Here is a 23,686-nt window from a genome sequence, read left to right as displayed (position 1 = left end):
TACAGACAAACGTTCACGTAAATTGTCCCAGTCAACGGATGAATTTAATGTGCCAATCAATGGCCACAGCCACACTGTTTTGAATTTCATTCTATAGGCGTTTTATATTACATAAGCTTGATGTTCATATAAACCCACTATGAAGGCTATTTCAATCTTTAGCTATCCAAAAATGAATTTTATTCCACATTATTTGAAAAATCCACAGGGGCCAAAATGCGAAACTACACATCTAACAGTGGAGTGCTACCTAAACTATTTGTAAACACATTTCAGATGATTGAATAAATTGATACGAGAAATCAGCATCATACAGATGTCTTTTGGTCTGAGGTTTCAGATAAGCAATTTTCATGAACTATATTTGTATGGTATAATTACCTTTCGAAATATTTTATTCTACTTTAAAATGTTGAATTATTCGAATAATTATGTTAGTTTTTTTACCGCCTCCCGCTTTACAATTCATCATTAGCCATATTTGATCAACTTTTAAGAATGCATGAGTTTTAACTTCTCTTCAACTCCGTATTTGGAATGGCCTTTCAACTGTTTAAGTCGAGTGCCTTTATATTGGTCATCGAAATGATTATTTGACGTACATGTGTCTATACAGGGTTTGAATAACAATGACCCAATTTTCACACGACATTGATAATTTTGAATTTATTATATTCTTGTATTAAGACCTTGAATTATAATTTGCCCCATGTTCACGTCGTAATTAAAATAAAACAAATAAACAACAAACAACGACAACCAGTGAATCAGAGTAGATGCAAACATTATAGGTTACCTTAAGGATTTCAACAATGAGCATAAACCTTTTCACGTGATTAGTTATAAAAGGCACCGACATGAGAAATGTAAATAATTTCAAACGAGAAAACGTTAAAAAAAAAACAAACAAATAAACAACAAACAACGACAACCAGTGAATCAAAGGCTCCTTATGTATGTTTTTAAAATAATTTACACTCAAAATGCTGTTTGATTTTTTTTTTTATAAAACTTTTTTTAAATGTAGTGTTTTTCTATGTTCATTCAACTAGGCTCCATGTACTGGTGGTCATTGTGTAACTCGTCATAATGATTGGCTGGTGATCTCATTCCGATTTCATCATATTCACTGTGAAAAAACCAGACTATTAACATCACTGAGATATTCATTTTTGAAACAGAATGTATATCATACTGACCTATACCAGAGATCGAAATGTAGAAAAGAAAATAATATGGTACATTGACCAAAATTAAACGATTCACAATTTTTACATGATTTAACAAACTTTACTAAAATTGTCCGTTTATAAATTTTGAAATTATGAAGAAACTAAGGTTGCAACTCCCTCAGGTTAAAGTTGGCTTTAGATGAATTTGGCTATTTATTTCAGGTATTTTTGACATATAGATCTTCGACGGTTTCGGTACTTATACATCTTCGGATTTCAAATGTTTGGCTTTAAGCGTTCCTGATGAAGGTAGATCCAGAAAAGCGCTTCGGACGCAAGAAATTATTATGCGTGTTGTTTTCATTTTTTTAAATTTTTAAAAAAATATTTCAATCGTTCAATTAAGTAACAAGAATGTACTGCCATCTGTATTTCAAGGATTTGTGGAATGTACGTTAATATTTAAAATCAAACGCCAAATCCAACTAAACAACTATGACATTTTGTCATAGTTGTAAAGTTAATTTCAGTGTCTGAGAAGTTTGGCTGAACTTACCGAAACGGCGTGTGACATTTATGATTTTCCAAATAGTATTGTTTAGGTTTTTAAGTTCGCAAATATATTCTATTTAAACAACTATTGAATACAATTAACCATAAATGTCCTTTTTGTAAGATCTTTTTCATTGTCTTCATATGCATCACATATGAAATGTTATTCTTCATAGTTTAAATCATAAGTCAAACACAATAACATCTTTGAATTTTTTAATTACACCCATGCATCAATTTGTCTGTCATACATTGCTTTGACTGGTTTTTTTTTCTGTGTCGAAATTACTCGGATTTTTTTTCTCGAATGTCGTAATATCCATTTTTTTGTCATTCGATTATATAGAATAAATGCATATGTTACCATTTCAGATGCATGTGTATATTTTATACAGCACAAGTGTGATTGTATATTATTTATTACCCGATTTATTAACTATACACTCACTATTAAGTGATAGTATTTTATGCAACTTTTAAGTGATTTGCATTTTATACATTACCTGAGTGATTGCATATCAAATATTACTCTAGTGGTTTTATATACACTAAGTGAGTAATTTTAGATTACACATTACCTCGGGGATTGTAAATTATATATCACCAGAGTGTGTGTATATTTATAGATTATCGTTGATCATCTCAACGAGATTGGTTTTCTCGAGAAAAGAGTTCAGATGACCAATGATAACCTGTTTATCGCTATTTTACCTATGACCACGTTGTCAATTTCATGTCAATTTCATAAGCAACGCCTCCATAAGTGCCTCCTTAGTTTTTAGCGACAATTTTCCATCTCAAGCGAGTAGCATGATATGGAAAATTATAAAAAAAAAAAAAGAAATCAAAGGAAAAATGCACAAAAAAGCGATAATATATATTACCCGAGTGTTTGTATATTATATAGTACCTGAATGATTATATATTATTTTTTTTTTCTGAGTGATTGTATATCATAGATTACCTTGATGATTGTCCGCTTTCAACTGCATGTACAGAAGAAAGTCCTGAAAGAAATGAAAATAATCAAGAGTGGTTAAAACGATGAGAACGGAGAAGAATTTTGTATTATAAGTCTTACAAAAACTAATGAAAGATATAGAAAACTTTAAGGTAACTATAAAGGAGTAAAACGGAATGTGTTATCGAGTACTTTTTCATATTTTGAATTTTAACCGTTTGTTTGGAATGCTTATTTGAGTGAATATCTTAATAACTTTAAAGGGAAATAAACGGGGAACAATTAGTTATACCATTTGTTGTTTTTTTTACTTTTGACAGAACACTAAATAAGTTCACCCAGATTTAAATCTTAAAAACAAATAAACCGAAGGTACTTATATCATTTGAAGAATTTGAAAAAGAATCGACCAAAGGAACAAAATTCGAACAAAAAAATAATAAAACACTAACACTTAAAAAAATGTAGATCACATGCATAAATACAAATTTGCGTACAGATTGTGTATAGTCTGCATCATACTGATATCAAATTGCTTATTGGTTTTACTCCACAAATTGAAACATGAAGTTAGTGATTTTGCACTGTTTTTAGATTTAAACATCAGTAGACGTAACGTTTCCATAGTATGGAATGCCTTTTTTTTTCAAGAATATTTAAATATGAAAATAACATGAGCAAAATGGAATATATATGTTTTTCAATTTACAATTAAGATGTACATACATCGAGATGACTTCTCTTTGGCAAACCACTTCATATTTTTCTAATTTATTTACCAAAATTGTTATTAATACCACCCAAATGAGTTCCTGTGCGGAGGATTTTGCATTCAAAATTGTGTACAAAATGCGTTTATAGATTAAAGCACAAAACATTTCTGCTTTTAAGAGTAAACTTTTAAACCACCTTAAGTTAAAGTCACGTGTTTTGCAGAAAAAGTTGTAAATTTGTTCGGTGATTATATAATGATTAAAAACCCTTCATCATCTATAAAACTTCAGCAACTGATCTGTGGATTTTTAAGGAAAACCCGTGTTTCAAAATGGGAGTCAACAGTTTTTTTTTACATTAGCACATCTACCTTACAGTAATAAACTTTCTTCACAATTCCCATCTCTTAAAATGTTATATCTATAGCTATTAAAGGTGGGTGGTTGTCATACCTTTGCTTGTACGGGTTACTTTCCAGTTTAAGAATACACAAATCATTTGATGCGAAAATCATAAATTGTTAAAATATCAACAGTCTACCGACAAATTTGTTACGATGTTTTAAAAAATTGATAATTAAGTAGCATCGAACAACTGAACCACATTTCCCCTATTATTTTACTTTACAAGAAAAAAGTATAATTCAAGACGGTTTTACTGGACTTTTGAAGGACCGGGATTTTCATGACGTGGTATGCAATAAGACGCTTACAATGTCGAGACAGGGGTTGAGATCATACAAGTTTGCTCAGTGATCGGAGCACAAAATTATGTTCGAAACATGAAATCAAGCATTTTCATTGGTTGATTTTGGAGTATGACTACAAAAAACTGACTCGAAAGTTTTATGACTTCATGGCCTGCGTTTGCTCCTTTTGGAATTGTTCAGTTACTGTTACTTATACTTTAAAATACAAATACATTACTCTAGCTTTGGAACTAACCATTGTTTTGCTGTACGGGAATTTGTTGTTCTGTTATGCAACCTGAAATAAAAATTATATATATAAAAAAAAAATGATAAGATGCCACTAGGCACATTAAAATGAATAAAACCTAATAAGCATATAAATTGCTTTTGCAAAATTATAATTACTATACGACACATAACGAATAAAACTCCAGGTATAAACTGAGGTTGTCCGACAGGATAGCATTGTCATAAACACGAACATTTCTACTGGCACTTTATGAAACAACATAATCTAAAAAGTTTTTTTGGTAATTGTTTGAATCTAAACATGTATATTAAATTAAGAGGAATCTGCGAATTTGGTTTGTTGTCAGGGCTTTATACAATTAATGTGTTTCATATAAAGACATTATTATCGTGTTTTTATCTCTGTTCAGGCAAAGTAAGGTCACCTTGCAATGTTGTTTTGCTTTTGGTCATGTTCAATTGAAATCAAATTCTTCCTACGTAACAAAAAATATTATTTACCTTGTTTTCTTATTTTGGTGATAAGAACCACAAGAATTGTGAGAACAATAGCCAACAGAGTTCCTAAAACAGCTCCCACAACCGAGGCAGCATTACTACATGGTTTCATTGCACATGTATTGACCACTGTTGTATTGACCACTACTGTTTCTTAAAGTAAAGAAAATAAATGTGTCTAGTCACATCGACCATTTTCTCAGATCAGATCATCCAAATAAAGTTAGATTGTCGTATCCCCGTGCCTGTTCCAAAATCGCAAAACCTCAAAATTGAAGGTTTATGCAGAAAAGCGCGCCAAATTAACGTGTTATATACCTAAATACGATCATTCCGTATTAGTTATAAATTAAGCAAAGAAGAATTTTGAAAACCAAGAAAATCATTTTATGTATATTTTTGGTTGCAGAATAGAAACGGAAACTTCACAATTGTGAAATTTAAATCATATTTTTTGTCGTAAAGCTTTGTTTGCAATCGACATTCTTAATAAATTTCTACATTTTCTAAATGTAAGTCAGGATAGGAGACAAACTTGTTTGTAACTGTTGCATCATTTATCTCAAGTTCGATGGGTTCAATGCGTTCAACATAGCAAATCGATACTTTTAAATATTGTTATGTAAGCGGGAGGTTTGGCTATCCATAAAACCAATATTTATTCATGTATGCTAATAAGTAGCATGCATGTTCCACTTTATTGCATTATTTTAAATACAGTTGTTATAATTGAATTATACCTTGTACATGTAATATGGAGAAAGCTTTTACATGTTTTATAGGCTGTGCCTGTTGCTCAACCCTTTTCATATCTTAATGAATAAAATATGTTTAAAATCAAAATCAATAAAACCATGTTCAACTCACCATTTTTTCTAAAATATCCTGTACCAAGTTAGGAATATGACAATTATTCTTTTTTTTAATGGATGTTGGCGTATGTTTTTGTTGAAATGTAGTGTTTCTATTGTACCGTTGTTTTGCTCTCATAGTTTAAAATGTTTACCCTTTGTTTAAGATTGTAACCTGGATTTGTTTCTTTTAACCGATTTATGACTTTAGAACAGCCGTATACTACTGTTTCCTTTGTTTTGTTGTATTTTAACGTTAAAGGGAGGCAAAAGATAGCAAAGGAACATTCAAACTCATAAGTCGAAAATTATCTGACAATGCCATTGAAAATTTTAAATATGAAAGTTTTTGTACAATAAAATAGAATTTTAGATTTTTTTTAAATGTTTTATGAACCATTTTTCTGTTTGATAGTCTGTCACTTCACATCCGTACCGCCCATAAGTCCAGATATTATTGTAGTGTTTTTCAACAAAGATTTGACTCTCTTACTTTTAAATTCAATTTTATAGAAAAATGAGCAGAAATGCATATGATTTTTTTTACCTCTTGATAGATAAAAGTCTATGGTTTCAGGAAAGGTATCATACTAATGGATTGAAATTCTCCTTTTGGACAACATTTGTGGGACTTTTGTGACATTTTCACCCCGCGTTTTTGCAATATTTTGTACCAAATAAATACAGATGGTTGTCATGATTAATCCAAAAAGAGATTATATTTCGATATAAACTATTAAAAATCAAACCTATGGAAAATGCTCTTTTCATATATATTCACATGCATAACATAATTCCCCCCTCAACTGTATTGCTACCTATGTCGTGTTTTGCTGATGTAGTACACATTCGGTTGTATGTCTTTTTTGACAGGTCACATTCGGAAAAAGAGGACGGGTTGAAGGTTACGACAATTGGAACAAATTCGACGTTATTTTTGAAACAGATGTTAAATTGCAGTCAACCAACCCGTGATGGCGCGATACACCACTTATAATGCATTGAAAGCAGCAACCCTCTATCAAGGAATTCATGATAGGAAATACAAGCCCTTGAATACCGAATTAATTGAAAGATATATACTTTATATATGCTGGAATGTTTCTACATGGAAAAGGACACTTCACAATTGGAATGCTTAAATCATATCTTTTGTCGTCAACATTTGTTTCGACCCGTATTGTCAATTACTAAATGGAAGTGAAAGATATGAGACAGACTTATAGTTATTAATTTCTGTATCATTTCGTAGCTTTTGAAGAGAAATCTCATTGGCAATCATACAACATCTTCTATTTTATATTAACTGTATCTGTTGTATGCTTTATCAAAAGTTCGATAGCATAGATGCGTTCAACATAGTCACCAAACAATTATTAATTGAGGGGACAACATCTTTATATAGGGAAGTGCAGTTAAAAGATAGTGCTAACTTACTTTTTAGTGGTAAGATGCCTCGTGCTGCCTCACGACTGTGTTTGTACATATTTTTATTGACAAAATGAATAGAGATTGAATAGGATTAAAGATTTAAGCGGCAATTAATTACCCTTTTCCACACAAGAAATATTTGATGGGTATATATGTACGTCAATTACAGCTCGACTGAAATGTCTCTTCTTTGTCAACTCAGTAGCCTGTAAACAGAAGTATAATTCCGATGTCAATCATAAAGTCCATGAATGAAAACACATACAAATTAACGACAAAACTTTTGAAAATTACACAAATATTGCAAAAAAATATCTACCTCTACTACAGGACTGTGTTTTAAGTGTATTTATAGCCAAATAGCTACATATTCTGACATCGGACTCCGACTTCTTTTGAACTGAGTTTTAAAAGAGGAACGAAAGATACCAGAGGGACAGTCAAACTCATAAATCGAAAATAAACTGACAACAACCCTCTATCAAGAAAATCATGATAGGAAATGCAAGCACGGGAATATCGTATCAGTTGGGAGATATATACACCGTATGCAGGTGCTCTGGAATGTTGCTACTTAGAAATGGAAAGTTCACAATTGGAAAGCTGAAATCATCTCTTTTGTCGTAAAGTTTTGTTTTCAATCGACCCTGTTTCTGTTATATCCTTTATCTCTAGTTCAATGGGATAGATGCGTTCGAAATAGTCACTAAATTTTGAATTATTTAGTGAAAGAACATCATTATCGTATGTTTTTCTTTGTTGTGATGTTATGCTATTGTTTCAGAAAAAGGGAGAAGGTTTGGATCCATTAAAACGTTTAATCCCGCTGCAAATGTTTGCACCTGTCCTAAGTCAGGAATCTGATGTACAGTAGTTGTCGTTTGTTTATGTAATATATACGTGTTTCTCGTTTCTCGTTTTGTTTATATAGATTAGACCGTTGGTTTTCCCGTTTGAATGGTTTTACACTAGTAATTTTGGGGCCCTTTATAGCTTGTTGTTCGGTGTGAGCCAAGGCTCCGTGTTGAAGGCCGTACTTTAACCTATAATGGTTTACTTTTTTAAATTGTTATTTGTATGGAGAGTTGTCTCATTGGCACTCACACCACATCTTCCTATATCCAATTAAAGGATATTGCTTACTTCTTATCTTTCTTTCTAAGAAGTTCCTGTATTAAGTCAGCCTCATAATAATAAAGAAACAAGTCGGCAGGAAGAGAGGCACAATTCGTTCCCATTGGAATGCCGATAGTCTGTTGAAAAACACGGCCTCCGAACGTAACAAGTATGTTGTCAATCAAGAAATTAAGGTGCGTATTGCTGTGTGTTTGTTTTTTTCTACATTTGCTAGAGGTATAATGAAGGGTTGAGATATCAAAAAATATGTTTAACCCCTCTGCATTTTTGTGCCTTTCCCATGTCAGGAGCCTCTGGCCTTTGTTAGTCTTGTATGATTTTTTTATTTAAGTTTCTTTTATATATTTCGGAGTTTAGTATGACATCAATTATCACTGAACTAGTACACATTTTTGTTTAGGGGACAGCTGAAGCATGCCTCCAGGAGCGGGATTGTCTTGATGTATTGAAGACCCATTGGTGGCCTTCTGCTCTTTAGTCGGGTTTTTGTCTCTTTTACACATTGCCCATTTCCATTCTTAATTTCACTTCGGTACTGTCATAAAAGTACGGAAATTGTTTTACTGAAATTTGTTGTTTTATCAATTTGAAATTATCTTAAATTAAGGACTGCATCTTCCTCATACGAAGCTCTGATTCCTTTTCCGTGTTTGTCTTTACGTTTTGTTCTTTTTTTGGTTCAAACGTGGGTACTTTGTATATATGTACATAATTTATAGTTCTCTAATAGTTAATGTGTTCCCTCGGTTTTAGGTTGTAACCCGAATTTGTTTTCTGTCAATAGATTTAGGATTTTTGAACACCGTTATATTTACCTTTATTATGATTTTCAAAATATTAATGTCACTGTTACATAAAGGTTCAGTTTGCGATACTACAACGCTGGAAAATACTCCGATGTTTGTCGTATTCAGCAGTGCAAACTTGTTTTTATACCCCGGAGGCAAGGCTGAATTGAAACAGAAATATTTTAAGCAAATGTATTCCATATTGATTTATAAAATTTTTCAATCTGCCTATTGAAGAAGATCATTATATCTAATGTGTTATGCGGCACCCTTGTCACTTGTTTGTATTGTGTCTTGAATAAGTAAATTTAACCTATTTGCTCATACTAAAAGAGTGGCGAAAGAAATCAAAGGGATATTCACACTCATAAGTCGAAAACATACTGACAATGACAAAGACAAATAGTACACAAAATAATATTTAAAAATATAAAGATTGAGCAAAACAAATCCCACCAAAAACTTGGATAATCTCATGTGCTGAGGAAGGGTAAGAAAATCCTGCTTCACATGTGGTGACCGTCGTGTTGCTCATGGTACTAGTAGTCAAACCCAGTAATAAGTCCAATTCGATAGGTCACATTCCAGGAAAAGGGGACGGGATTGTATCTAATTAAAATCATCATAGATAACGGGATATAATTTTGTATTCCAGACTCCTTCAAATATGATCAAAACATTCTACTTGCACATTGCATTTTTAAATTGCACTTTTATGTTGTCATCTAGACTTTCTCAAAATAAAAAAAGTACATAATTTGGAGCACCAAATCCGAAATGTGAACTCAAAGAATATAACATTGTAGATAAATGCAAAATTATAAGCCACCTTGTATATTTAATATATTTTGAAGTAGCACAATACAAAGATTTTTTTACTTCCAATATTCAACCTTTAAAATGCTGTTACTTTTTTAAGACAGCACATACATTAATAAAAGAGGTATATATAGATAGATAAAAGATTAATCTTTAAAATGAATACAATATTTTTGTTATGCAATCATTATGTAATCAATTATTATGCAATTAATGGCAGAATTTTGGTCAGTTCACTTGAATGAATTTAGCTCTATCATCTCTATACAGGGAATTTTTACAAAATCTTAATCAACACAGCAGGAGCTACAAGAAGGTGTCTCAAATTATCGCAATTGTATTTCATTCTCTCTTCAATCTGTCATTAGTGTAAACATCCTTACCATATAAAACAGATAATGTTTGATGATGTGTAAAATTTGATCTATACATTCTATCAGAAATCTGAGACACTATTTTGTAGATAATGGCTTTACAATTAACATATAATAAAATCAACCCTCTTGGGGTAACCATGAAGAAGCTAATTTCAATTGAAAGTGGAAATTTCTTGTAAAATTTTGCAGACACAGTTAACATAATAATTGATTACATGATTGTTGTATAAAACTAACATTGCATTAATTTGAAAAAATAATCTGTTAGTTATCCATAGATACAACTTTAAATATAAATATTCAAGCATTATAAAGAAAGTTACAGCATTTTAAAATTGACGGTATAAAATCTTTGTATTGTGCTACCTTAAATAGTGGTATTTACTAATTGATGACTGACAAGGAAAATAAAATGCCCAGACAGAATTGTATAAACTGCCTTTCTGTTGAGTTCCAGATTTTCGATGTTGACAAAAGAAAGTATAATGAAAATACCAAACTCCAAGCTAAATTCAAAAAGGGTGAGTCCATAAAAATTAACAAAATCAAACGTAATCAAGCAATGCAACAACAAAAAAACAACTGTCATATTCCTGACTTGGTACATGCGCTTTCATAAGAAAACTGTTGGTTAAATCTGCTTTTTAGCTAGAAATATATCAGTTGTATGACAGTTGTTTATAGTTTCATAATGAAACAATCGGGTAACCGTTATGTTTTTTTTTATCCCTTTACACAACAGTAGACCTGTTAAAACACATATTTATTTTTTGATAAAATGATCTTTCAAGAAATCAGAATGTAAAAATATTTGTTTTACGTACGGGCCCAATGGGACTCTCGTGATTTTGTACTCGAAATTCAATTTTGTACGGACAAAAGTGAGTTTTGTTCAACAAAAATGAGTTCAGTTTAGCATACTACAAATTTAAAATTTTGTCATACAAAATTATCTTTCAGTGGACAAAAGTTACTTTTGTTATGACAAAATTCATTTTTGTAACACAGACTACTTTTGTTACCTAATTTGAAAATTGGGCGACAAAAGTCAATTTTGTATGCAAATTTGTTCAGTTTGGATTCTGTGAACTAATTTGCATACAAAATCGACTTTTGTGAGACAAAGTTGACTTTTGTGAGACAAAATTGACGAAATTGAATTTTGTCTCACAAAATTGAGTTTCGTCTCACAAAAGTCAATTTTGTCTCACAAAAGTCAATTTTGTCTCACAAAAGTTAATTTTGTCTCAGTCAATTTTGTGACGACAAAATTCAATTTTGTGACGACAAAATTCAATTTTGTGATGACAAAATTGACATTTGTGAGACAAAATTGACTTTTGTGAGACAAAATTGACAAAATTGAGTTTTGTCTCACAAAATTGAATTTTGTGAGACAAAATTAACTTTTGTGAGACAAAATTAACTTTTGTGAGACAAAATTAACTTTTGTGAGACAAAATTGACTTTTGTGAGACAAAATTGACTTTTGTGAGACGAAACTCAATTTTGTGAGACAAAATTCATTTTGTCAATTTTGTCTCACAAAAGTCAATTTTGTCTCACAAAAGTCAATTTTGTCTCACAAAAGTCAATTTTGTCTCACAAAAGTCAATTTTGTATGCAAATTAGTTCACAGAATCCAAACTAAACAAATTTGCATACAAAATTGACTTTTGTCTCACAAAATTGAATTTTGTCTCACAAAATTGAATTTTGTCTCACAAAAGTCAATTTTGTCTCACACAATTGACTTTTGTGTTTTAATTTCCATATCAGGTAACAAAAGTCAATTTTGTATACAAATAAGTTTATATTTGCATACCTTTTTGACAAAATTGACTTTTGTCATGACAAAAATGAATTTTGTTTACAAAAATGAATTTTGTCTACAAAAATGAATTTTGTCTACAAAAATGAATTTTGTCTACAAAAGAGTCCCATTCGGCGCCCCGTAGTACGCCTTACATGTCATTTTAAAGTATAGTAGAACTTTAATGATGTGACTGTCATACAAGTGAGAGGTCTAGCGAGCTATCAAACCAGGGTTTACATCAGAAAATGCCTGTACCAAGTCAGGAACATTACAGCTGTTATCCGTTCGTTTGATGTGTTTAGCTTTTGATTTTACCATTTCATTTCGGACTTTCCTTTTTTTAATTTTCCTCGGAGTTAAGTATTTTTGTAACTTTACTTTTTACTCAACCTGTACAGAATAACATTTATGTTCTTTCATACATGTAGTTGATTATTCAAAACAACACTTTTTTTGAGGATATACCTTTGTGGTGGTTTCAAAAAATGATTTAAATACTTACTTTCTTCAATGCTGAATTGTATACGTGCATTAAATGTGTCCTGGTCTCTAGCTTTTATTGAATCTATCATACTCTGGTCTTCAGCTGCCTTAAGAATTAGTCGTGTTGCCTAGGGAAAAAAAGTCTAAATTGTTATTCAATAGCACTGTGATCCACTTTTGTTAGTTTCTACTTCCACATCATTTAAAAAGTAACCTTTCTGATAGTTAAGCATATGCAAATAATTGTCTGCTACCGGCTGTAATGTTTACAAGGATGGTTTTGAACATACTTATGGCATACTCATTTAATTGTTACTGATGAAGCAAAAAAAATCAATCTGGATTCTACCAAATCTAAAAATACGGATATCGCCATTTACTACTTACCATGTAATGGCAAAATGGCAAATGAACAATTTAATGTTAAACAAATTTGTACGTGTTGCTCAGTCTTTTTCCATTGAGTGTTTTGTAAACTGTTTATCTTTTGGTGGTGATTATATTTATTGCCATAGCGTTAACAGCTCATCTTCTGCCTCTCTTTAACATATGTAATTGATTGCATATTGTATAAATCAACAAATAAAGAATAAATCAATAATAGTGAATGAGTTTCCTTTTTCTTATTTATATAAATTTTGTATACTCTTTTCTTAGAATGTGGTAATTTTCTGATATCCAATATTTTTTTGTTTTTTGGTTTAATCGTTATGCACCAATACTTGCAGTTGAATGAGGTGATATTTCCGTCGTATAGGTGGGATTAAAACAAACATTGTCCAATCTGAAGCAGCCATTGTACTCAAAAACAGGACCTAGATCATCTCCATCTGTCACGTCAATAGTAATATTGACATAACTTGTACGTCTCAGATTAGCATCTGTTGACTGGTCCTAATCAATGAATTTCGCAAATGTTTAAAACGAAAAAGCTTTAATGACATTTTAAATTATTATACTTCACGTTTTACTACCAGATTTTTATTGGTCTATACGAAGGAGATATTAAACTATATATCTTGGTATATATAGTTTAATATATAAATGGTATATATACATATTATACTTATTGACTTGGTATAATAGAACACTAACTGACTGTTTATTGTCCTCGAGGTGCAACTATTGCCATGAGACGGTGCAACTATTGTCCTGAGGCGGTGCAACTATTGCCCTGAGGCGTTGCATTTGAAATTCCGCGAAATATGATGACGATTGCGGTCAAATAGTTTCAGCGAGGTCCAATAGTTGGAAACTATGCCAGGAACCTGTAATTCAGTGGTTGTCGTTTGTTACTGTGTTGCATATATGTTTTTGTTCATTATTTTGTAAATAAGTTAGGCGTTAGTTTTCTCGTTTGAATTGTTTTATATTTGTCATTTCGGTGTCTTTTGTAGCTGACTATACGACATGGGCTTTGCTCATTGTTGAAGGCCGTATGATGGCCTATAGTTGTTGATTTCTGTGTCATTTGGTCTCTTGTGAAGAGTTGTCTCATTGGCAATCATATCACATTTTCTTTCTAATATGAAATTAAAATTAAACAATACTTAAAGGAACCAGAGGCTCTTGACTTTGGACAGTCGCAAATATGCGGCAGGGTTAAACATGTTTTGTGATATGTCAACCTTCCCCATATACCTCTAGCCATTGTAGAAAAAACAAACACATTCCAATACGCATAGTAAAACTCAGTTTAAATGAAGTTCGAGTCCGATGTTAGAATATGTAATAAAAGAAACTAAGTAAAATGATTAAATTAACAAAAAAAAAAAACAAAAAAACTACTAGCAGTTACTGACATGCCAGCTCAAGACCTTAGTTAAATTGATTGAAATATTGTGTCTTCATCATATGAAAAACAAGCACAATCCCTCAAGCACCCCTTGGTGATTTAGTATCATTACATCATAAAATATATGAAAAGAACACAAGAGATTATACTTACTGTCGCAGAAATTCGTAAAACATATTTTTTTACTTTTTCAAAATCCAAGATAAAATTTACTGAAATATATCCAAGACGGGGTGTTGCAATTACAAATATGTGAGACCCATCAGGAATACTTGAATTAGGTTGTGTCTGGAATTTAAAAAAAAATCCGATCATTAGCTAAATATAAAATCTTAATGTCTTAAATAACCATATCATATGTAAACATAAAGTAAAAGTAATGAAAGAACTGAACTTTTGTACAAACTCCTTCTACGGTTGTTGATTATCTCTGTCGTTTTAAAGTATCATGCAATTTTATACTGTTTTAAATATATGCAAGGTTCGTCCATTTATGAATACAGACTATAACATGATTTGAATGCATAAAATACTCCCTTGTGACCAATTTGTGATTTAAAGATGAACCCCTAAATCTTATTTTAATTACTACTTTACAATATTGCATTTAACAATATTTTTTCCATCCTATGACTTTAAGTTAAACATTGATTGAAAAAGTGCAAATAGTATTTTTACAAATAAAAGTAGACCAGAGTCAACATATTTCTTTCTAAAAAATAAATCCTGTACATGCATTAAATTACAAGTGTAAATCAAATGATCAATAATCTCAGCATTCACAAGCATTATCCAATAGAAAGGCTTAGAACAGATTTCATTTTAATTCATTTAAACTAGTTTGCAACTTTTTAAAAGTGCTTTTCAATCATTCCAAATCTTAGTCCCTCAAATATTTGCGGAGGTATACATGTTGTTATAAATTTTTCAGAAATCAACAGATGCAGAGAAATATGTTGATGTTTGTTGTTGTTATTATAACCGTCAATATTACTACTACCATTGAGTCGATACCTCTGCTTATATGTCCCCTAGAGTAACATTAACCAACTTCGGTAATGACATCAAAATACGGACGTTGTGTCATTGTATTTGGTTTGTTTTATCAGCTCATCAATTTTTGAAGAGGGTTTGGATTTTAGAATATCTATCCCTCTAGCAAATATTGTTTAAATGCGGATCTGGTGCAGTCAAGTTGGTACCAGTAATATTATAACTGTCGATGGGGCAATATCTCTGTTGATGAACTGTTAAAAAATTCTGCTGGTAAACTGATAGTCCCCAAGGATTACACAAGCCAAGTAGCCAGTACTTCGATACTGGCATACAAATACATATTTTGTGCTATAAAATTTGTTGCTGCAAATTTATGAAAATAATTTTAAATTAAGGAATAAACCTCCCTCATGCAACTCTGATTCCATGTCTTTCTTTGGCTATACTTTTTTGTCCCTTTTGATTTATAGTACATCATCTTTTTAATAAGCTTTAGTTTGGCCTCGAGCATAACTGAAGATTATTAGTTACACAGTGTGTAATTGTCCTGATACGAGAATTTATCGGGTCAATAAAATTCATATCGGGTGAGGCGACGCCAAACCCGATATGAATTTTATTGACCCGATAAATTCCGTATTAGGACAATTGAACACTGTGTAACGAATTTATCTTGATTTTGTTATATTGCATATTATTATATCAAAATTCAATGTAAGGACAATATCAACCAATTATATTTTAGATATTTAATCTAAAACTGTGAAAAAATAAAATATTAGGACTATGAAGCAACTCATTTTTTTATTAGGTCAATGGTATAAGGGAGATAATCCCAATTGACGTAATAAATGAGGGAGATAATTCCTATTGACGTAATAAAAAAATGTACTGAAATGTATTAGGACAATATCAGCCAATCAAATTGCGAGAAATTACTCTAAATTAGGATAAATATTGATTATCGAAATTTGCATCTAGAGCAGTAAATTTGGTACCGTTTATGTTATGTGTGATACATGTATAAAACAAAGAAATTCCTATTTGCAAAATAGTGCTGAAAACAATTACCCATATTTCCCCTTTGTATATTAATGAAAAACACTATATGTAGAAGTCTTTGAATGAGATCACACACCGGATAAGCAAATATAAGAGCTCAATGATCTGAGGTCATATAGAATGAACATATAATTGGCCAAAGTCGTTCACCCTAAAATAGAATGATCATATAACAAATATGAAAAAGGGGATGTGTCAAAAAGACAACAACCCATTTAAAAAGCAGAAATAGCCAAAGGCCACCAATGGGTCTTCAAAATAGTGAGAAAATCATCCCGCACCCAATAGAGGACTTCGACTTGCCCCTAAACCAAAATTTGTACTAGTTCAGTTAAAATGATAGACACACTTAACTCCGAAACATATAGAGGAACTAAAATTTAAAAAAATCCAAACAAGACTAACAAAGACCAGACTTGTATCATCAGTGGTCGTTACAGACAAACGTTCACCTAATCTGTCCTAGTCAATGGGATAATATAGGTCGTCAATCAATGGCCACAGCAACACTGTTTTGAATATGATTCTATAAGTTATTTTAAATTTTCTGCTAAATTTCATATTTATTTAACCACTTCCTCTATTTCCGATTTCACATTCCTAATTAAAGGGTATCAGATTTCAATTCTTTAAGCGGTCCATATCATTCTGTAGATTTTGATCAATTGAACTATTGACGGTTAAATAATGTATTCAATATAGAATTGGCATGCTCATTTGTTCCAAAGAACATATTTCTGTACACATTTCCTTCCTACTAGAGTGCATAGATGACCAAAGCTTGATTATTCTAGGACGTTAAAGTATGTTGGTATAATTTACACTTGAACTTCTGTACATTACAAATATAAAATATGAAAGTGCAAAAAAAAGCGTTTTTAATCACCAGCAATCACCCTGTTCCTTAGATCTTCACTTCTTTAGAAGAGGTGATTATTTCATCAAAAACTACCTCTTCATGCAATAGTGCTATGTTCATAAGTAAACTCACTTTAAGCGGAAATATGCCAAAATTTATATCCTTGTTTTCATCAGCATCCAAATCAAAAGCACGAATTCCTCTAAATACTGTTGTTCCTAATGGTGACAACTGACAAAAAATAGAACAACATGATATAAGATATCATCACATACCTATACACGTAGTTAATAATGTATGATTTTGATTTGGTTAAGTCTTTCAAACAACCTTATATCACTGAATTGTTTTATAAATATTTCTGGTTTCGCATGTAATAATTAAATGATAACATGCTGGTTTGATTTGAAATTTTCAAAAGAATGGTGTTTATAAAGAATTCACTGTATCAACTATCAAAACATTATAAAGAACAGTTGTTTCATAAGAAAGAAACCGCTTTTGATCAATAGGATAACTATTTTTCAGCTTTCACGCTCAAAATTTAGTGGAGAGCTACAGTACAAAATATGAAACTTAAAGGCTCCTATGGGTCCATATAACATAAGGCTAATGATAAAATAATAAAAAACAATGAATGATATATATAACTATAACATATCTTTATCAATACTCTTCAACTTCGTATTTTATATAGCATTTTTAACTTTTTGGGATTCGAGCGTCACTGATGAGTCTTTTGTAGACGAAACGCGCGTCTGGTGTATATACTAAATTTAGTCCTGGAATCTATGATGAGTTTATTTATGCGCTATCCTTGAAATCAGACCTACTGTATAAACACTATCGATTTACGAGGTTATAGATAAAAAAAACATCGCTAAATTACATTAGTTAGGTGTGGTTTGAGAGTATCAGAGAAATTAGGAAGCGTCCCATTCGCGCTTCCAAGGTATATGGCACTATAAAGAATATCATCGTCGATTTGCACATGTTCCATGTAATAGTAATGCTTACAACTTTTCTATATCATGTACATGACCTGATTCTCGATGACATTAGGCAATGACGTCACGCAACAGTGCAGCAACGTTACGCGTTCATGTCAACCCTAGTCAACTTAGCGATGATATGCACACAGCGTCATTGCATTCCACTGAACCACTATCCCAATGTTTTGTACGTTGAATATAGTTTCATTTTATCGCATATTCTCAACCAAAAACCATAGTGTATAGTCAAACATTGCTGATAAGAAATAATAGCATTTTATTTTGATATACTGACTTCATCAATTATATAAGCTATCATTGAAGCCATACTTGAAATTCTTGTTGACAAAGTCATTTTCAAAAATTAAAATGCAATATTGTCTGTATATATAAGCATTTTCTGGATATGTGGAAGCAGAGACTTACATCATAAAAAGTGGCTAGGTATGTTGTACCAGAGAAAAAAATCACTCAACCAATTACAATTGAGAGATAAATAAAGGCAACATTAGTATACCGCTGGAAGGTAAAAGGCCTGAAATAAGTGTAACGCCATTGAAAATGATGGAAAATGATACTTACTTCATTCACACTGGCGTGATATGGGGTATCAACGAAAACAGGACTGTTATCGTTGATGTCTTGTACATCTACTGTTATCAAGAAAAATGTAGACGATGTTGCACCCTGAAATAATCCTGAAGACATTATATTATTTCTATTTTGACTTAAACTATAAAAAAATAAAGATAAATTTTGTTAACTTTCTTTTCAAATTTCAAATTATGCAAAACACAAAACTTTCTCCATCCTTGCGTATATATTCTTAGTAATATTTGCCACACTATTTTTCTTTTTTGTTTTCATTACACATTAACTGCGACACAATGCTCGTCTGGATTACCAAATCAGAAGTTAGGCATAGATAACATGAGCAGTATTTGGCACAACTTTTTGGAATTTTGGGCCCTCATTGCTCTTCAACTTTGTACTTGTTTTGCTTTCTAACTATTTTAATACGAGAGACTGATGAGTCTTATGTAGACGAAACGCGCGTTTGGCGTATCGAATAATAAGCCTGGTACCTTTACTTTTGTTTTATTTTTATAACCTCCTAAACTTCTTATCTGATTTACACTATACCAACTTTTTTGATTGAAACGCAACTGATGAGTCTTGTATAGACGAAACATGCGTCTGCCATATAAAATTACAAGCATCTCTAACATGAGTTAATACTTCCCTGCCATATTGTATATATTAAATATAAGAATTGTACAGTGAACCACAAATAATCATCAGCAAAACTATCGTGAATGACTTTTTACTGTATCTCTTTGTGCGTTCTATAGCTGTGCCAAAGAATATTTAAGACAATATTTACTCACCAATCGTGTACATTTGACTTGAAATTCAATGACATCTGTATCATCAAATGTAGTTGCTGTCAGACCCTATGAAAAAGCATATATAAAATGTAAAGATGATATAAGCCTAATTTGAATAATTTTATGTTTATCTTATTGTTTCGAATTTATCACAAAAATATCAATAACACAATGCTTGATGAAAATTAAAGAGAATACAATTTTTTGGATTTTTTTTTTTTGCCAGCAATAGATTTTGATAATAAACAGTAAAGGTTTTTGATTTTTCTGAAATAACTTGGAACGCTGCTTCAGAAAAAGTTAATTTTGTTTCCCACGATTATATCATTTGAACTTACATCTCTGTTCAAAGGTTGGACAAGACGGATAAAAGCTCTCTGTGAATACCCATTCTCTGGTGTAATGATACGCGACTCCAATAGGAACTGCTGTGTCACATTAAGATAACTAGGAGTACCAGATGACCTTGATATTTCCAGTGTAATACCCGTAAATTGACTTTTTCCCTTTAATATGCCATTAATCTTTGTGTCAGCAATATAATTGTCCGGATCATTTGCTATTTCTGATAAAGAATCATATGAAGGGATAGATTATTCAAAAGTCACATGTTTTTTAAGACACCAAAACTCTTGCGCTTTTATTTATGAACTTAAGTTTAATAGCTGAAATGTGACAACATCGATTGAATTTTTTTGATATTCAAGGAAACCGCTCATCATTAAATGTGTATAAAACACCATATACATTGCCATATCTCCATATAATCAACAGCATTCAAGTCATTATATTTTGGCATCTTTGGAAGATCAAACTTTCAGGAAGACACAAATTTACCTCATAATATATAATCTGTTAACACAATGATATATGTATCGCTTTTCTGTTATTCAAATAGAGAAAAAATATTATGATTAAAATAACAAGACAAAAACTGTAACTAAAAACAAAGCACATCAGCAAAAAAGAAAGAGTACAAAGAAAAATACCTCAGCACAAAGGCAAATTGTTGGGCTGCATAAGTATCGCGACACGTCAAAAGGATATTAATCGAAATGAAAACTTTTAAAGTTGATACGTAATATTTATCAACAAAGGCTTGGTATCTTCCGATGAACGTTATCAGAAATCGAACGAGACATTGTTTGTTTGACATAATCTTGGTTTTTCAACTTTCTGTTCAGACACTGGCGACATTTTTAAAGTCTGAACAGCAATTGTGCCCCTCTTTTTGCCGACTTGTGTCTTCATTATTATGAGGCTGACTTCATACAGAAACTTCTTATGATGAAAGATAAGAAGTTAGTAATATCCCTTAACTTCACGTTCCGCTATACAGATGATGTTCTATCACTAAATAATACAAAATTTGGTGACTATGTTGAACGAATCTATCCCATCGAACTAGAGATAACAGATACTACAGATGTAATTAAGTCTGCCTCATATCTTGACTTACATCTAGAAATTGACAATGAACGTCAGTTGAAAACAAAACTTTACGACAAAAGAGATGATTTCAGCTTCCTAATTGTGAACTTTCCATTTCTAAATAGCAACATTCCAGCAGCGCCTGCATACGGAGTATATATCCCCAATTGATACGGTATTCCCTGGCTTGTATTTCCTATCATGATTTCTTTGGTAGAAGCTTGCTGCTTACAAGGAAGCTACTAAACCAAGAGTACCAAATGGTGAAGTTGAAATCATCCCTTCGTAAATTTTACGGACGCCATCACGAGTTGGTTGACCGTTTTGGAACATCCGTTTCACAGATGATATCGGAAATGTTCCTTATGTCGTAACTACAATACCCTTCCCTTTTCATGAATGTGACCTACCGAATTTGTTATAACATAAGCAACACGACGAGTGCCACATGTAGAGCAGGATCTAGTTACCCTTCCGAAGCACCTGTGATCACCCCAGTTTTTGATTGTAAAGGAAATAAAATCATAATATATCTGAAAATGAAATTTAATTATCTTGTTTCTCTCTCTTTGTTCCGAAGGAACTCTGACTCATATGAATATAACTAACGTCAGCAAGGAGAGACACACTGCTCGTTCACATAAAAGTGCCGACGGTTTGTTGAAAGAGTGTACTTCCAAATTATACAACTATTTTGTCAAAAAGATACACCAGCTTCCTGAAAAAAGTAAAATTACTGATTTAATCACAAATTAATACATGTAAACTAAGCAAAAACTTAAAAGTCAATAGACCATGACTGCGGTGTCGGTGCCATTTTATCCATAGGAACATGAGATGTAACAATGCTGTCAAAACTGCATATCAAATATCATTGCTTTGCCACTTGTTGTTCCCAATAACTGACCAAACATTTATAGTTGTGACGCCGCCATCTCCAAATACGGAAACCGCAAACCTATGTCTCTCTTTTTGTCTCCGTCAAAGACAATAGAAAAAAGTCCATGAAGAATTATTACCCAATCATATAAGACTAAGCTTACGTATATGTGTGTACCCACTTGTTTTTATATGTCGGAATTATTTTGTTTAAAAAATTAACATTGATCAAATGTTATTAATCAAGTATATACCTGCTGCACTTGCTTCAGTCAGTGCTACAGTAATAGTCGGTGTTCCGCCACTGTTACCGCTTACAGCTGTTGATTCACATGCTACATAAAAAAGTTTCAAAATTTGAAATGCATATACCAAATCAATACTGTAGGTAACAATGAATATAAGATGATAAGTTGCAATATTGTGTCACTTTTTTAATTACGTACATGTATATCTTTATGTTGTTATTCTAAATGGTCAGTAAAAGAACATGTTTGTTGGGATTTATTAGGTCTTTCCACTTTTCTGTGGACAGACCCATTGGTTTTCTTCTGATTATTACATCTTTCCACTTTTGTTTTAAAAAAACGAATGATTTTTTTCTGATTATTATTATTTTTTCTTCTTCCTCCATATTTTTCTTACGGTGCTTTGTGGTTTCGCAAGATGTCGTTTATATTTTTTTGCATACGATATCGAACAATTCTTGTGACTTTGAAACAGAATGATGAGTTTTCCGTTTTGGTATCTTTCGTTTCTCTTTTGATACTTACGGTTTGTCTGAGCATCCGTGTATCCAATAAAAAGTATCAGAAATAGAAACACAAGCCACATTTTCATGACTGATGATTAAATGTTTTGAGGACGGTAACCTTTAGTTGTACCTAGAATAAAACAAATCTGACAGAAATATTTGTATAATTTAGATTAAATCCAAGGTTCATAAGTACTGTATTGTTAACTGCTGTTTATGTCTAAGTGTCCAAAAGGTAAAATCACAAAAATACTGAACTCAGAGGAAAATCAATTCGGAAAGTCCATAATCACATGGCAAAATCAAATAACAAAACGCATCAAAAACGAATGGACAAGAACTGTCATATTCCTGACTTGGTACAGGCATTTTCAAATGTAGAAAATGGTGGATTGAACCTGGTTTAAAATGACCACTCGAACACAATACAATGTGTTTAACCTGGCAGCATTAAGAAAAATCGTTGGCTTTGTAGAGCTTAGAAATTAGTTTTTGCACCAAACACAATAACCAGTTGCTGCTTGTAGCCAGACATATTCATTGGCATATTTTATGGGTTCATATTTGCCATGCAAGAAAAAATGAAAAGAAACCATTAATGAATATAGTAGTCAGGAATATGACAGTTGCTTTCCATTCGTTTGATGTGTCTTATCATTTGATTTTGCGATTTGATTAAAGACTTTCCGTTTTGAATTTTCCTCGGAATTCAGTATTTTGGTGATTTTACTTTTTCATATAAATTAGTGTATAAATTATGATTTTAATTGAATTTTCAAATTCAGATATGCACTTTTACATGTTTGCATTTGTCTGTTTAAACTTACCAGCAGAGTGAAAATATATACAAAGCGTAACCAACAAGAGTCGTTTATTATGCTGTCATTCTCCCTTTCTCCAGTGATGATACCGTCAGCACATATATACATTAGTCTAATGCAAGTGGCAGATAAAAGATAAAAACAGCTTTGAAATCTTAATCCAAAAAATT

The 23,686-nt window shown here is 31.7% G+C and overlaps 1 protein-coding gene across 2 annotated transcripts; it reads right to left on the bottom strand.

The window, feature by feature from the left end:
* Positions 1–984: 984 nt before the first annotated feature.
* LOC143046919 (cadherin-99C-like) lies at positions 985–23,668 on the bottom strand. 2 transcript variants are annotated; one of them, XM_076219966.1, is made up of 16 exons: positions 23,523–23,668; positions 22,715–22,825; positions 22,196–22,276; positions 19,970–20,196; positions 19,632–19,697; positions 18,826–18,930; positions 17,384–17,482; positions 14,488–14,622; positions 13,266–13,433; positions 12,559–12,667; positions 9,072–9,205; positions 7,238–7,325; positions 4,841–4,990; positions 4,344–4,385; positions 2,689–2,731; positions 985–1,129 (listed from the first exon to the last, which is right to left on the bottom strand). In XM_076219966.1, the coding sequence occupies exons 2-16, from the start codon at positions 22,779–22,781 to the stop codon at positions 1,045–1,047; spliced, it is 1,599 nt and encodes a 532-aa protein (XP_076076081.1). In that variant the 5' UTR covers positions 22,782–22,825; positions 23,523–23,668; the 3' UTR covers positions 985–1,044. The 2 variants fall into 2 exon arrangements, with proteins under 2 accessions (XP_076076081.1, XP_076076082.1); XM_076219967.1 differs by lacking the exon at positions 14,488–14,622.
* Between the last annotated feature and the right edge of the window lie 18 nt (positions 23,669–23,686).

Source organism: Mytilus galloprovincialis, chromosome 9 (assembly GCF_965363235.1).
Source record: "Mytilus galloprovincialis chromosome 9, xbMytGall1.hap1.1, whole genome shotgun sequence".
Lineage (NCBI taxonomy): Eukaryota > Metazoa > Mollusca > Bivalvia > Mytilida > Mytilidae > Mytilus > Mytilus galloprovincialis.
The sequence above is the reverse complement of the archived record's forward strand: the minus strand, read 5'-3'. Positions and strand labels throughout refer to the sequence as shown.